This window comes from Pelmatolapia mariae, linkage group LG2, assembly GCF_036321145.2.
Source record: "Pelmatolapia mariae isolate MD_Pm_ZW linkage group LG2, Pm_UMD_F_2, whole genome shotgun sequence".
Taxonomy (NCBI): domain Eukaryota; kingdom Metazoa; phylum Chordata; class Actinopteri; order Cichliformes; family Cichlidae; genus Pelmatolapia; species Pelmatolapia mariae.
This window is the reverse complement of record NC_086228.1, coordinates 15,285,231-15,301,997: the sequence shown is the minus strand read 5'-3', so window position 1 is coordinate 15,301,997 and position 16,767 is coordinate 15,285,231. Positions and strand designations below refer to the sequence as shown.

Here is a 16,767-nt window from a genome sequence, read left to right as displayed (position 1 = left end):
AAAGACTGACCATTGGCAACCACAGCCCATTTTGCGTAAGTTAATTTGTTTCGACACATGTAACCTTTTTTGCAGAACGCTTCTTTACTCCTTCTTCTTGACTCTAATTTTACATTACAAGTAAATAGACTGATGTAACTACCCAAAAACCTTTGGACATTGGCTCTATCACTGACACTATAACTAAGTCCTTATCGAGAAACGTGACCTTTAAAGGCATCAGAGGCCACCGTCAGGCAAAGACCATTGCCATTGTTAGCGCTGGAGAGAAACCTGACCCACAAGCTAAACAAAAGCTGGCCTCCTCACTGCCTCCAACAGCTGGCATATGGAAGGGGACCTTGGCAAGCAGCTGAATTTTGGAGCCTAAATAACACCATCATGGCTGCAGCCAGATATGATCATCGTATTCAAATCCACCAACTAATTGATCATGTTGAAATTAAAATTGCAACGAGAAGAGAACAGGATTTGCAGGGCAATCATTTAGCAATGGAGCATCTGAAGTCACAGAGAAAGCTACTGGGTGGCTTTGCATCCAGAGTATGGATCCATGAACAGTTCCTGCTGGACCTGAAATACCCGATGACCCCAAGTTCTATCACTGATTGAATCTGTGAGATGTGACTCTCATCCCAAAAACTGGAGAATTCTAATGTTTAATTGAATTGAATTCAGTTTTTTATATATTGTTACCTCAGTGTGGTTTATATTGAGAGGTAAATGCTTACTACAATAATGAGAAATCGCAAAAAAAAAAAAATTCAATAATATAAAACAAAATAGCTCAATAAAGTAACGTGGCTTCATAAAATGAGGCAAAATAGCTCCATAGAATAGCAAACAAAATAAAAATTGATCAATATACATACTAAAAATAAACAGAACAAATTAAAATAAATTTGTCTGGGTTTTTCGTTGAGAGGTTTGGTAAATTGTGAGATTTTCAAAAGCCCTTGAAGTTTGTCTCACAGATGTCCTGTGTTCTGTACAAAATAATTGCACGTGGTTGTGAAGAGTTCTTGTATAAGGTCCTTTTGATCAAACAGAAAAACCAATATCCATCCATCTGTCTACCTGCAAAAGTATTTTCATTGAATTTATTATAAATCACTCACTTGCTGCTAACAGATCAAACATATCCTTGCATTCTGTCACATAAAAAAACAAGCACACAATTAGCCACGTATAAACACAAGTAGCCAAATACACTTTTACCTCAACCCTGCGCCTTCTGTAACCCACACATAGCTCAGTTAACAGCCTCCCTGGGGAGAAATCACATGCAGGACTATTTTTAGGGGCTCATTAATAGTGTGATGAGCATTAACTCTGTCATGAAAGAAGCTACAACTATGAAGATGTCACTTGTTCACTAAATGTCAGGCTACTGGGAGGTAATTTATTTTCAGTGCAGAGCGGCATTACGGTGCTGTTACACTAGCAAAATATAAAATTAAATTTTACTTAAAAGCCTGTAGGGGATTTGGGGTAGTAGCAGCAAAAGTAACAGGATTCTAGTGTGAAAGGAGATCTTTAAAAACACATTTTGATGTTAAAAATAAAATTAAAAGTACAGTAAAGCAAAGTAATTATTTCAGTATGATTGACTGAGATTATATGCACAGAATGAAGAAACTAACCCATCCTGATGCTCCGTTCTTGTCCAGCAATAGCCAGGATTATAATTGTATATATTGGAGAGTATAGTTACAGTATAATGTATATAGCATTATACATTAGGCAGTAGTAGTAGTAGTTGTCGCTGTCGTTTTGTTGTTGATGATAATGATGAAAAAATGCCATACAGGTGGTTTTTGCTAGGCTTCCAGTCCTTTTTCTTGTACTTCATTCTATATTTAGTGTTGAGTCGAACAAGATTCGAAAATCGAAAATGATAATAAAATAAGGTAGACATCCTGAGAATTTAAAACTATCAACAAGAACAAAAATGTACCTGAAGTGTGAACTTAAGTGCAATCTGTGGGCATGTCATAATCTACAGCAGGTGTGTCCAACTCCAGCCCTTGAGAGCTGAATGAAATGAAGGCCGCATTTGGGGCAGCCTTCGTTGCCTGGCTGTGACGTACTCGGCCTTCAATTGTGGCCTTTGAAGGATGCAGCCTATGAATTGGGACATGCCTACTGTCCTGCAGCTTTTAGACGCATCTTTGTTCCAGCACACCTGAGTCAAATGAATAGCTTGTTATCAGGCCTTTGGCAAACTTGATGGCATGCTGAAGAGGTAATCCAACCATTTGATTCAGCTGTGTTGGAGTAGGGATGCATCTAAAAGCTGCAGGACAGTAGCTCTCGAGGACTGGAGTTGGACACCCCTCTGATCTACAGACTAGAAAGAGAACAAAAGCTTGCAGGTAATCAGTGAGATCTGCATAGGATTTCTACTCTTTACTAACATGCATTATGTGCATTATCCAACTGTCTCCATTGATTTTTTTTATTTTTGCATCTTAAAATCACACATAGCTCATGGAAATGTGGGTTACCTAATGTGTTGGGGAAAATGTGCATAAGTGAACAGCGTGAAACATCTCACTTTAATACATTGCAGTGTGTAACAGTCACTCATCAAAAAAATAAGTAAATAAATAGATAAGTAAATAATTGTTTTGGACATCTAATGCTTTAATTTTCATTGAACTCCACCCATTAAAAAATCACTGTGTTATCAAAAACCTTTTAACCACTTACCTCTGGCTATTTTTGTATATACAGCTTTTCAGTCTGTGTAATTTCTCAGGCTGCAACTGAGAATTATGTGTCTGATTCATAAATATGTATTTGCGCTCTTCTTTTACGTTGATTGGCCCTTACACCTTATCCTTATTTTCTCTTGAATTGTCTCTGTTTAAAGTTTTTTTTTATTTTTTATTAATAAAACTAAAAAAAAGTTATCATCTCCTGTTCACAGCACACAGACACCAAACAATGGCAGCTTTATACATGCCACAGCCAAGCTAATTAACTGGAGAGGTTGTTCTCAGAATTTGCAGTGCATCCCATAATTTATCACATCTCCTGGAGAGACCTCATTCATACTAATCATTCTCATTTTCCCTCATTTTGCATTTATAGCTGAAATCCGCTTTATTTTTTACTAATTGCATTTTTTCCTCTCACCCTGGGATGCTAATGGTCGTGAATTCTTGTAGTGTACACCTTACAAATCAACACACGATTTAGAAGAATTCAATATTGTGAAGCTAACTGACTTTCCTAGCTAGGCCGGGCTTTCTTGCAAATTTATAGGAGACATTTATGTTACAGTAGTGATGATATGGCACATAGTTACACAGGAGAGAAAAGATAGGAGAAGGCAAAGCTGCAGGGATCTGTGATGGCTTTACGAGTAGGAGGTATAACCCAGAAATATCAGCATTTCTGGGAGATGGATCTGTCTTTCATGTCTTTGTGTCACTTTGTGGTCATCAGGGTGTTCCCCAGCAAAATGAAGGCTGGCAACTTTATACTAACCAGGCTCACTAGTAATGAGCCACTGTATGAGAGCTTTGTGGTTATAAATGAACAAATAGTATTTTGGGGGCTATATTGGGAGTGTTACTCAGATATAATTCAATTCAGTTCAATTCAATTTTATTTTGATAGCACCAAACCACAACAACAGTCACCTCCAGGGTATCTATATTGTAAGATAAAGACCCTACAATAATATATTGAAAACCCCAACAATCAGACGACCCCTATTAATAGTAACTAATGATTAAATGTAAAGTGATTCATAATAGAAAGTGAAGAAAGGTGAGTGGTGAAGAAACAGTGCAAATAGAATAAACTGCTTTTTAGTAGTTTTTTTGTAGTTTCGTTTAGTGCAGAAACAAGGGTTCTGATGATAGCAGCTTAACAATATTAACAATGTCAAATTATTAGAAGCTTGGGAGGGAAAAACAAGAAAAAGGTCATCAACGTAATCAGCAGAACATTAACCATTTGATTTTTGAAACATACAAAAACTCACAGGATAATACAGCATATGTACAAACACCCATCTTTACTAGCAGTGTACAAACTCATCCCATCCCTTAAAACTGGAGCTCATCCCAGTGGTTAAACGCCACCTGGATAGGAAAAGAGTCATCCCATGGCTAACACACAGAGAAAAACAAACATTCACACTCACATGCACACCTCCAGCCAAGTTAGACTGACCAGTTAACCTAGCATGCATATCATTGGAGTGTGAGAGGAAGCCAGAATCCACACAGACGGAAGGAGGACACACAAACTTCACGCTGAAGTTTGTGGCCGCAGATTCAAACCAAGACCTGTGTGCTTTGTTAAGCACCAAGCCACTGATGGTTGCATTAGAACAGTAGCATGAAAGCAATGATATCCACACAATTACCTGCACCTGTATTTGATATTGGCCAAAATATGATAGTAGGTACAAATAGTAAAATGTATTCAAGCTTACACACTAGAGTTGTAATTTTGTTTGTCAATATTTTAAATTTCTTTGCCAATTCTTACAAACTGCACTGCAGTTCATCTGAAAGGGGATTAATGATGATTTTGTGTGGAAAACACTGAATGACTTTGAATTCTTCTCACACTCAGTGGACGCTAAACCTCAAACTAACATTATTTTACTAGGGATGAACTCACTAAATAACTGAGGATGGCACGATAAAAGCAAATCAGTGCGATTCAGCTGACCTCTAACTTCAGAGAAAACCAGGACCTCTGAAAAGGTGTAAAAGGTTTAAACTTCATCTTCTTCTCCAAAGTGGATTAATTATATGCAAATAATAGTTAATTACGGTTAGGTTTGACTGGTTAATGCTTCATAAAGTGCATTCATGTGTTATGAAGTTAGCATTTGCTGATTAAATAATCTGCTCTTTGAATTTCATCATTTTTTCATTAGCTATCACAAGTTATTTAGTTATGGACAGCTGATATTTATTTTTAAATCAAACCACTAATGTTTGCTTGAAGGGGGTTAATTAAGCTTGGCCTATCCAGGGATGGTTTACTGAGCAACACAGATGTCTTTGAGTATTAAAGCGTTTTGGACGTCCTTAAGAAGACAAATTATAGAAAGACTGTTTCTGTGAGAACTTTACTATTTAACTTTTAAAAGCAAAGATATCCAGATAACCAGAGTCCTTGCCCAGGTAATCAGGGTAGTGTCCTTAACAATGTGTTATTTGCATCATATTTGAGCAAACTCAGTCACTGAAGGAAAAGAAAATATTAGTATGCTTTATGACGGAAATATGATTAATCAATTGTTACACTGTTTGACAATTTAATCAGAAAAATGCATGCACTGCAGAAGATTGGGGTTTTTTTGTGGCTTTTTTTGTCTTTTGGCTCTTCTACAGTTTTCCAAAAAAAAATCCTATTGTGCTGCAGTGACCTTCTGTGTTATTTACACAACCCCGTGAGGCTGTTTGGCTCAGAGTTTGGTATTCATATCATTCCTGGACTGTTTACTGTGAAATTAATGGTCTGTTGTCTCCCATCAACCTAGTCCAGACAGTCCTCACATGGAACTGACAGCAGCTTGCACAGCATCCTTATGAGTAGGAAAAAAACTGAGAACTAATAGCACTGTCTTAACTGGGTTGTCGTTCTCAGAGCAAAGGCCTTGAAGCCAAGAAGCTTAAGCATTCATTGCTTGATTAAATTCTTCACAGGACACAATGCTCCAATGGGAAGTTGGGCTCAGAATGTGACTTGGCACGCTCTGAGGACAGTAATAACACAGCAAATAAAAATACATAACAATAGCCACTTGAAGGAGAAAGGGCAGTTTAATGGAATGAAAACAGGCAAACCAAAGGCTTTATGTAGGTACTAAAATGAATGCAATAGCGATTCAGTTATTACATTTATATACGTTTATATAAGTGGAGTAATGAGATCACGCAGTGGCTAAAATGAGAAAAAGTTGCAGTTGCTGGCTGTGGCAGTGACCTGTTGGCACAATAAAATGTCTAATGAATTATTTCAGTTTACATAAGATTTGCTACATAACCTACAGTATATGACAGGACAAATTGCTTAGGCCTGACATTTTTCAGTCAACACCTCTGTTGTCCCACATGCACCAAAATGCATCACTTCTCGTTAGCGTTTGCATTCAGGTCAGACTGGCACAAAAATAAAGATTTAATAATAATTTAATTTAAAAATTATTTATATTAATTATTATACTTATAGTGATTATTCTGGATAAGGCTTTGATTGACAGTTACAGTAGCTGTTTTATATTGCACTCAGAATATTTAATTATGCACATGTGCTGATTACGCTGCCATTGTCTATCGATGTGTGTGAACTAAAATGATCACTGTAGTTATTACAGTGACTAGAATGATAATTTTCTTACTGAGGCTGGACAATAAAGAGACATTTTCGGCAGTGTTAAAGGAGGGAGGGGCTGTAAGGGGACTGTCCCAGCCTCCGAACTACAGTTACACTGAATGCAGGCCATTGTTGAAGTTTGTAAAAGCTATGGAACCACCAGACCATGGAACACTCACTGCCCAGCCCCCAGTAGTGCCCTAGATTCTGGGGCACTGCATTAGTTTGTTGCTCTTCTTCGTCTGCTGTCATGGGGCAGTTTCATGTGTCATTTGGCTTTTGCTCAAGCAGGAATTAAACCCTTTTTCAAGCTTGTTGGAGGTAAATCTGCCTCCTGCTGTGTTTGAATTGTCCCCTGCAGTCAAAAAGCAGCCATACAGTTGATAGCTAGAGTTGATTGTGCAGTTCAGACGTTGCTGATAGCAGTGAAATGTGATGATGCTGCACAAAAGATCAATGGCTGAAGTGCACAGATGAGGTGACAAATGGTATTTTTAAAGGCCACCTGCTTCATTGAAATGCAACATTTCTTTTTATGAGGGTGTCAATTTTAAAGCCGTCATACTAGTCTGCTACAAGCCAGACAGTTTTTAAAGGTTTTTAAAGTTTCCATATGCAAATAAGCAATCAATAGTTATATTCCTATTTCAAAACAATATTGATGCTTTTTATAGACAGGAGTCACCAAGTACTTTACAGAAAACAGTTGGTGGTACATTAGTACATCGTGGATTTGAAAGATGAATCTCATCAGGATTTTAGCAGTGCAACAAATCAACGACTCTCTTCAAAGTGAGAGCTAGTTTACATTAGTTTGAATAAGTTTCATTATTGCTGTTCTTTCATACTTGTTCTGTTGACAAAAAAAAGAAGTGGAAAAACTGTAATTTAGAGTTATTTTTTTCTGAAGTTGGCTGCATGAAAATACCGAGCTTAGGAGAAAGGCAAAGAGATGGAACAGTAGCCTATGTCTTGTGGTGGCTGTGGACAGTCATCCAGTCTGTGTGGGCAAGATACTGAATTGAGTGTTAGTTCGAATGTTATAAAAAGGTGCTTAGATAGAGTACATGTGTGTGATTATGGGCTTGTAGAAAAAAAGGGGCTTTGAGTGCTCAGTTAGCATACATATATATAAGTGCCAGTCTATTTGCATTAGGTGAACATAGTGCTAACACTAAACATTCACACAAATCCAGGATCCCTGAGAAACTGTAAATGTTTTAAACCATGTTAGGCACATGTTCTTATAACTGATTTGCAAACAGGATATGGTCATCAAAACTAAAAATTGTACTGACCAGCAATAAAGCAGCTCTGGCTAAAGGTTGCTGGCTCCTCCGGGAGGCAAATGCTTATTCTTGGTTTGAGGGCTTTTTATATGATGATGTAGATAAGTAACATAAGAGAGGAGTCTGGCATTTATAACTTTGAAAACCTTTTATATGGACAAAAACTTTAGATAACAGACTAAAGGATAGGAAGAAATGCTAGAAGCTCAATCGGAGATATATATAATGAACTGATGCCTGTTTGATCTGCTTTGAATTTCAGATCTTCTCTTTGTTGTCATGCAAAGCTCACATCTTTTTTTCATAAGTGAATTTTATAGTTTGGCTTATGAAAACCTTTTCAGCTGAATGCCATGGAATATTTCTCTGTCACATGTGATTTAATAGACACCATTAAATAGAAGGTGAAATGAAGATGACACTGCAGGGGGATTGAGTCCTTAGTGGCATGTTTCCTGGATACAGACGCTGTAAGTGAGAAAGCGGGTTAGCAAGCCTTGCTTGTCATTTTAAGTTTGATGGTTGTTTGATCATTTTGTATTCAAATACAAATGTGTGTATGCCTTGTTGTCTTCTTGCAGCTTTAGACCCTCATTTAATTTAATCACTTTTTAAATAACAGACCCAAACTGGAATGTGAGCAAACTCAAACTAAACTCGAACATGATTCTCATAAAATAAGTTGGACAGTCATAGACAACACAGCTTGTTGCAAAGCACCAGGCTGTTTCCTCAAAGAGTCTTTGTTCAGCTACGAGAGGGAGTGAGAGAGACAAAGGAAAGGACAGGAGGTGGGAAGTGGGAGAGAGAGAGAGAGAGAGAGAAAGAAGGAAAAGAGAGAGGTAACTGAGGGCAAAATAGGAGACCGAGGAGGAGATTAAAGAAGAGAAAGGGTGGAGTAGGAAAATGATAGTTACGTTTCACTTTGGGATATAGTAAGAAAGGATAGTCAAACAAAAATACCTCATCAAGGGAGATATATGGAGAAATACTGGTGTAGAGAAAGAAATAGTTAAGCGAGGGTGTGGAATAGAGGCTTCATAAGTAAAGTAATAAAGACAAGCAGACAACCAAAAGGAAGCATAGAAACGAAAAGTGTGGGATTGTGAATTTGTGTATGAAAGAGGAAAGCAAATGTATGAAGTGTGAGTGAGAAAGATACAGAGGGAGGGCAGAGAAAGTGTTTGACAAAAGGCTTTTGTTGTGAAAGTGGCCATTTTGAATCTTCCCCTGGTTACGGATGGCTCCACTTCACTGTGTCCCAGCCTACTTGTTTGGCCTAGTTTCTCATTAAGTCGCCACTTGTACGATGACAGTGTTTACTCTGTTGGCACACTCACTATTTATGGCAAACATTATCACACATCCACTAGAGATGGTGCAGCTTGATGCCATGCAGATCAGCGAATTTCTCTCCCGAGGGCAGCACATCCTATAACACATTTGTTCTTTAAAGACCGTGACAATGCTGTTAGAAGGCTCTTTTTTTTTTATCTTGAAAGATGTTCATTATGAATTTTCTTCAGATGCCAGCAAGTCAATATTTACATTCATTTTAATTTAGAAACAAACCAAATATATGTCGAGGGAATGCTGTTTAAAAGGATTGACAGGTAAAAGCGAACAGGGTAGCAAGTTTGAGGATTGCAAAGTTACATCTGAACAAATGGCAAGACTTTGACAAGAATGTAATACACAGTGCCACACTGGGCAAAAACCAAGCACAGTATATCAGCACAAATACCTCATACCACATAATGATTTGGGTTCCTCTTGTTGCATTCACTGAGTTGACCATGAACTCCTGTGTATACCAAAGTATTTTAGAGTCAGTCTCAACCACAGCTAATTTACACCAGCAAATTTACAGCTAACTGTCTAAAAAAGAAAATAACCAAGGTGTTTGACTGGCCCACTCAAAGTATCTGTGGCATTTGTGAAACTGGCCCTCCTGCTTATAAATATTTAAAATTTAGTAGGTTGTTATTGAATCATTAACTCTTTACAAAACAACCATGGGCTCCTCTAAGCTGCTGACTGAAGATCTGAAAATGAACTGATGCCTAAAAGCAAGGGAAGATATCAAAGCGCTTCCTCTGAAATGCCGTTAAGAAGTAAGGGGAACAGGACAAGTACTGGAAGACCAAGACATTTTTCAGATAAAACTGAATATCTCCTAGGCAGAATAGCGAAGCAAGACCTTGTATGACATGCAGGAAAGTTTAGTTTGCCCAGACTGTCCCACTGTGCATCACTAATGCACTAACAGGGAAAAAAGTCAACCTTACCTGCAGCCTCATCAGTATGCAAAGCAGCATATATGAACAAATGGAGTTAAAATTGAGCAATTGGCTACAATAACCTGAGATCTATTTGAAGATGAAAAGCATTTGAGAAGAAGACCTTGCCAGCTGCTATGGGGATTACTCTGCTGTGAGGTTGGAAGACCGTAAAGTATACAGGAAACCTAACACAAATAAAAGGAAATTCATCACATCCTGGAAACTGAAAAGAGACTGACATCTACAACAGGACAGTTATCCAAAGGAGACAAAGCAATCCGCTCTGATCTACATGAAGAAACACAAGCTGCAAAGTTTTGGAAAGACTCTTCAGTCCTCTGACTTAAACTCCACAGAAAATCATAAACATGCTGACTCTTAGCTGGCTACATGCTGTGATATCTGACAAGTACTGACTTAGACTGCCTAAACTTAAGCATGTGTCTGCATACAGAATAAAGTGTAACAATATTTGAAGACATTTTTTCCCCTGCATTTCCATGCCAGAAATTAAGAAAAATACATACGTTTAACAAAGTGGAAGGAAATGTGCTCCAATGCGCTGCATTTCTTGAAAGTAGAAAACATTTTATGCATACACTAAGTGTGCAAACACACTGCAATGCTTAATGTTGCAAAATGTCCACAGCATAATCCAGGATAGAAATTAGATTATATCCACAAAGGGAAACTGTGACTACAGCAGTGGCTGCACTTTACTGCTCTGTAAAGAAGAACGGCGCCCAGCAATGTCTTCATGCATTAGCAGTAAGACAATAGAAACCCCATCTCTGGGTGCACTGTGGTCACATACGTACAACCTGTTGTCATACTTACACATAAAGACCCCTGCCTTTTTTATAGAGTCAGTCACAGCACCCCGATTCTACACCATTGATCTAAACCTTCCCAGAAGCTTCTGAGTCAGTTCTTTTGTTACTCCTCTCTGCCAGTCATCTTACATCATTCATAAAGCTGCTTATTCCACTGAAGCATTTCCATGAAGGGGATTCACTGTGTCATACAACTCTACTTTAGGAGTTTTTGATCCTTAGAGTCAATTGTAGAGAAGCTTTTTTTTTTTTCCTTTTTGACCGCCTTTCCTTAAGCTGCTCACGCGCGAACCTCACTTACACACATCAGTAGCAGTAAGAACATACGTGCACACACTCTAGTGCTGCAGTAGCTGTGAGGTGCTGAAGGAGAAAATTCAGCTGGGATGAGAGTGAGTCATGGAAACCGCTTAATATTATGGGCTGTCTTTCCCTTGATGTTGTTCAAGCTAATTAAGCCTTGTAGTAAGCTACTCAGGTCTGTTTGAAGTATGCAAGAGATTCACTTTAATGGTCTGCTCTATGCAATTCTGTGTTTTCACATTCAATTTGAATATGCTTACAACCCAGGGACCTTAGATTATAAAGATAAGACACCTGGATTTATAGCTATGAGTCTATTTCTAAATTACTTGGGGAAATAATAGTTGTTTAGATCTTGAGACTGCAGAACATGTCAGTATATGACACACACATACAGTATTGTAAAGATGCATTTACACAAGACCTCTATGCCTGTTATGTTACCTTATTCTAGCCTATTAAAAACATTGTTGATGAACAGGAAATTGTGTTTTCATGTCAACATTTAAACTAAATTAATGGAAATTGTTTGTAACAGTTAATTAAAATGGGTTTAAGGTAAATTTATTTTCTTGATTACAAGAATAGTCCAATGTAATGCTGGCTTTCAAAGAATGAAGGCACTCTACAGGTGCACTCAGTGGCAGTCGCAAAAACAAAGTAAAGTGAATGTGGTGGTGTACACTGACCCCTACTGCTGATGACTTGTCATCACCCTGCTCTGCATGACTCGCCCCTGCCTTACTCTTGACTGACACAGGGGCAGCAGGGTCACTCAGACATGTCCGAAAGCAGGCAGATTACATGTTTGTATTCTTGTTTCAACTGTTTTATTAGGATTGGAGTGCTGTGTGCGTATGCCGCCAACCAGAACCTGAGCTCTCAGGTGAAGAACGTACGGAGACTGGTCAACAGCAACATGAGGGATCTGCACACCTTCGCTAACGACACACCGATGGTGAGGCAGAAAGTTTCCATTTGAAACACGATGTTACATAAAGAATTGGGGTGAAGCATTATAGATGGTTCAGTTATGAATTTCCCTTCCATTTCAGGGTGGCAGACTTGAGGGTACATTTGTGAATATGTGTGCATATCATTTCTTTTTCTTTTGTTGAAACTAGGGTTTCTTGTCATGCTGACTTTGTGTAATCCTTTCACATGGGAAAAGAGATTTTTCTCACCTTTTGTGCACGCAACACCTGCAAAGTTGCTTTTGAAAAGATTGTTCTCATACAGTGAAATTTGTCCAACAATCAGTCTCACTCTTGTGGGTGGTATTTCCTGAAGAAAACTAAACTCCAACCAGATTCTCAAGTGGATTAATGAAATTGTGTAGCACTGAAGTGTTTGTTGGTGTCTAGACCAATAAAGTGCTTTTGTGCAGCTATTTCTAAGACTCTGCTCGTCTCTGTGTTTCCTCTATGCAGCAAATTGATTACCTAATATCCCAGTATGCCACGGCCAAGAACAAAGTCATCTATGACCTAGATAGTAAGTAGTTCTTCTCTGTTTCTCCATTAGTAAATTAGGTAGACACAAACAAGTCACTAAGTTTATACACTCAGTTGTGTAGCATGCTTATTATGTGAATTTAATGTGTCTGCTTTACTTGTTTTCACAACTGTGACTTAACTAGCTCCATAGGCAAACTAGCAACTTTTAAAGAACATCTCTTGAGTATTCCTGCTACTTTCTTCTGGAGGCAGTTCTTTCCTAGAAGTTGTGACTTGCAAAAACAGAGCCAGGATTTTAAGCTTTTAAATTTAAAAAAAAAAAAAAAAGGAAGAAGTTATGCTTTGTATACTCAAACCATTAGAACACAAGTTTAGATGGTTTACTAGAGAACAAAATTGGGAACAAGAGTGACTTGGACTAACGTGTCTCTGCTGATGTTTACTACAGACATAGGCCCATTATTGGGTGGAAGAATACATGATCAGTTGGATAAGGAGGTCCGTCCTGCCTTGGACCAAGTCCTCAATATGGCTGGAGGTACAGTTGCTCACTTTTAATTTCCTCCTCTAGCTAAGATCAAAATATTGCAGGTTTTAAGGTACTAAATGCCAGCTACAGCTTCACTGCAAACATTGCAGTGCTGCCAGTTGTGTGATGGATACAATGTTTTTCCCTTAAATGTGTGATTTAAAGCAAGTGTGAATAACCTTTTTTTGGTGCAAATACAGGTTTAGGACTCGTTTCAGTATTTTCCTTTAAGTAATAAGTCCTCCACCATATAATAATAGTTTCATTAATCCTTAATCTTTGTATTTTATGCTTTTTTTTATAAAGTGAAAATCGAGAGGGCCATTAAAGGTAATGATAACTTAGTAACTGACCCACAGTCCTTTGACCCTTGACTTTGTGAATTTTGACACCATTGTTGCTACTGTGATTCGTCCCCTTTGTTTTCTTCCTTGATGCCTACCTGAGCCCCGAGTTACAGTTCTTGAGTTTTTGATGAAAAATAAACAGTCAGTATATAAAAACTGCACTATGCTATATCTTACTTTGGTGACCACAGAGTGAAGAAAGTAAAAAGATTTTTTTCTTGTGGGGGTCGAAATATATATATATATATATATGTATGTATATATGCATATATGTATGTATATATGCATATATGTATGTATGTATATATGTATATGTATATAGCTTATTTTACTATAAGGCATCCATACTTTAGATTCATGCTTTATTCCTTTATGTGAATGTCTGCTTCTGTTGTCACTAGGTAAATTGGGCAAATAAATTCTCTTAATTTTCTTTCCATTTATGAATATAAATGGAAATGATTCTCCTTCCATAAAAATTCCAGCCTAGTGCAGTTTTAAGTTCATGGTGTTTTGACAAAATCCCCAAACCCTTTATACTGTAATTGTGTTACCCCAGTGTGATGTGAGCATAAAAAACGTGTTTGTGTAACCAATCATGTTACTTTTATTATTTTTTTTTTTTATTTGAATATGTAACTATGAGAGTACCTTGTTTTCTTTTTCTCTTGTTTTTTAAATTCTGAATTACAACTAGATGCTGTGTGGATGTTTGACCCAAATATATAGGCTTGCACCACATCAGCAACAAAAGATGAAAGATCTGTCAGTAAGCATGAAAATTGTAAAGTTGGTAAAATGTCTGGCCATTGGCATGGCAGTAATTATACTGCAATTTGTGTTTTTAATATTCATATCCTTTTGGGTTTCTTTTGGGTTTGAGCCAAGTCGTCAAAGCTTTTTATTATTCACTGAGAATGCAGAGTCTAACAAGATATAAAAAAGGAATACAAAACCAAGAGATGTATACTACTACAATTAAAGATGGTGCTTAAGCGTCCATCTATGGCTTCACAGTGTTGCTAATCGTGCCACTATGTGAGAGTGCATTTACCGTTTCCTCTTGTTCACCTTTTATGCCTCTGTTCAAGGATGCTAGTGTTTTTGTTTTCTTTATCCTGTTTAATTTTAAGCATCCTCTGCAGGCTGCTCACAGACTCTACACTAACACTGGCTGCTGTCTTACGATGAACTCAGATGCATGGAAAAGCGTCATTTACTGAACAGCGACATCTTTAATAATGGCTCATATTATTCATAGCATTCCTGTTTGCTTAATGTTTGCCAAAAGCGATTCTGTTGCATGCAGTGCAGTTAACAGTGTAATTTTAGATGCTAGAGATTCACACTAGTATATGAGAACACTACAGACACACTCAAAATGTCAAACCCCATTAGCTTGGACGAGAAACTCAAAAGATATACTTGGCTCAGGCCTGGGCTTTACTAGGGATACACCGATTGTGGAGTTTGGGCTGATAGTAGTGATTTCTTAGTATGTGCCTGGGAAACAAAGTACAGTTTTAATATCATTGTGCTTTATTTAAATAATTCATTGTTGCTGACTTTTACTTCAACTACATTATATTTTTGAAGCAAACATTGTACTTTGTACTCTATACCATAACATAACACTTGAAATGCTTAGTATTTTGCAGATGTTAACTATATAAAGGCACTAATATATAATGCTTTATTAATATAGCTAAAGTTACCTATTACTATATAAGCAATTTAAATAACCTCCAGCTGAAACATTAAAATGAAATACGCATTAATGGTTCAATAATTATGATCCAGTGATTCAAGCAGCATAATTGGCTCTTTTGACATTGTAGGATTGTGATTTTAATTAGGTAAAGGGTCTAAATAGTTCCTTTACCACTTCGCAAAACAGTTATTTAATATGAAACAATTTTCTTTTCCTATGTAGTCCCACTTTACACATAATGCTATCCATAACAGGGTTCAGGGTTGCACACAAGCATGAAAAATCATGCTATATCTGTTTCTAAGCTGTATTTCTGCTATTTCTGGTCAACCATTTTGATTTCCTCTGGCCTCCACTGCCTTGCTCTGGTTACCTGATGTGTTACCAATACACTGTTTAAAAAAAGCAAAACAAAACAAAAATAACAGCTCCATACTTCCTCTTCACTGGTGAAATCAAAGGCTATCTAATATCACACATTTACTGTTACAGTATTTTCCAGAAGAGAACTGAAAGATTCATATAAAGTATTCATGATCCTTTGAGTCATCTGAAGCCAAACCACATAGTAGTATCCAATGGGAATAGAGTTAATCGAAAAGCCCTACATGACAACTCCTTTATTTTAAAATTTTTCCTCAAGATAACTAGTGAAAAAACACCTTCATTTTTATTTTCCTGAGGATATAAGACAATCCAGCTGACTTTATTTACATTTTGGAAGAACATGTGACTGCAGCGAGAACAGTCCCAAAAACCACTGTTCTTCATTTTTACTTTTTAGGTACTTTGCTTTGGGCATTTCTCCTTTATTGGTTTTTCCCTCATATATTAAACCCAGTTCACTTGCCATGTCGCTTGTGGTCTCGTTTATTTCAGCCATGCGAGAAACCAAGGAGGCCTTGGAGAGCGTTAATGCATCTCTGGAGGTGCTTCAGGATGGAACAGGGAAACTGAGCCTAAACCTGGGCCAAGTCCGGACCAGCATCAACCGCACCCTAAATGACCCTGGCTGCCATGATGAAGACTCAGATGCTACCACAGCCCAGCTATGCCGCAACATTCGCCAGTCGCTGTCCCAGCTGCAGATCAGCTCAAATTTCACACGGGTACAAAACTGAATGAAGCAAACTCCAGTACAAAGCTTTATACTGTATGGTGCTGTTTACCCAGATGTGAATTCTCCTTCATAACTGTGGTGCTCTTTTTGGCACGTGTTTGCAATAAAATTGTTCACACTTAAAAATCAGGCTTAAGTACTTTGGGCTAATAGATAAGTTCAACGTTTTCTGTGTCTGTCTTAAAGTAATCATCTACCTTTCTATATTGACCCTAAAGATTATGCATTAGATTAAGCATTAGAAATGATTATTTTGTCCCATTATTTCTTTTTTTTTTCTCATGCAGTGTGCTGCACAGTGAAAAACAGCAATGGAAAGGTTTAGGTTCTTTTTTTAAGGAGTTATTTGAACTAGTGAAAAAAATAGATTTCTGAACAGCAATCAGGAATTGTTAAATTTTGATAATTTTTTATTGCAAATACTTATCAAAGCTGTGCTTTTCACTTGTTAGCTACCCGATGTGAATGCACAGCTGGAAAAGATGAACGATGTATTGAAAACAGACCTCAGCGCTGTCGTTCAGAGGGTGAGCATGAACCACATA

The 16,767-nt window shown here is 37.5% G+C and overlaps 1 protein-coding gene across 19 annotated transcripts in view; it reads left to right on the top strand.

The window, feature by feature from the left end:
• prom1a (prominin 1a) overlaps nucleotides 1–16,767 on the top strand; it is an 88,130-nt gene that overhangs the window by 47,225 nt on the left and 24,138 nt on the right. For 13 of the 19 annotated variants that reach the window (XM_063493671.1, XM_063493620.1, XM_063493637.1 and 10 more), the window contains exons 5-10: nucleotides 11,896–12,016; nucleotides 12,489–12,552; nucleotides 12,964–13,053; nucleotides 13,351–13,374; nucleotides 15,982–16,211; nucleotides 16,675–16,749. In XM_063493671.1, the coding sequence (XP_063349741.1) occupies nucleotides 11,896–12,016; nucleotides 12,489–12,552; nucleotides 12,964–13,053; nucleotides 13,351–13,374; nucleotides 15,982–16,211; nucleotides 16,675–16,749 (604 nt within the window). The remainder of the gene's footprint in view (nucleotides 1–11,895; nucleotides 12,017–12,488; nucleotides 12,553–12,963; nucleotides 13,054–13,350; nucleotides 13,375–15,981; nucleotides 16,212–16,674; nucleotides 16,750–16,767) is intronic. The other 6 variants (XM_063493662.1, XM_063493705.1, XM_063493687.1 and 3 more) reach the window with 1 other exon arrangement.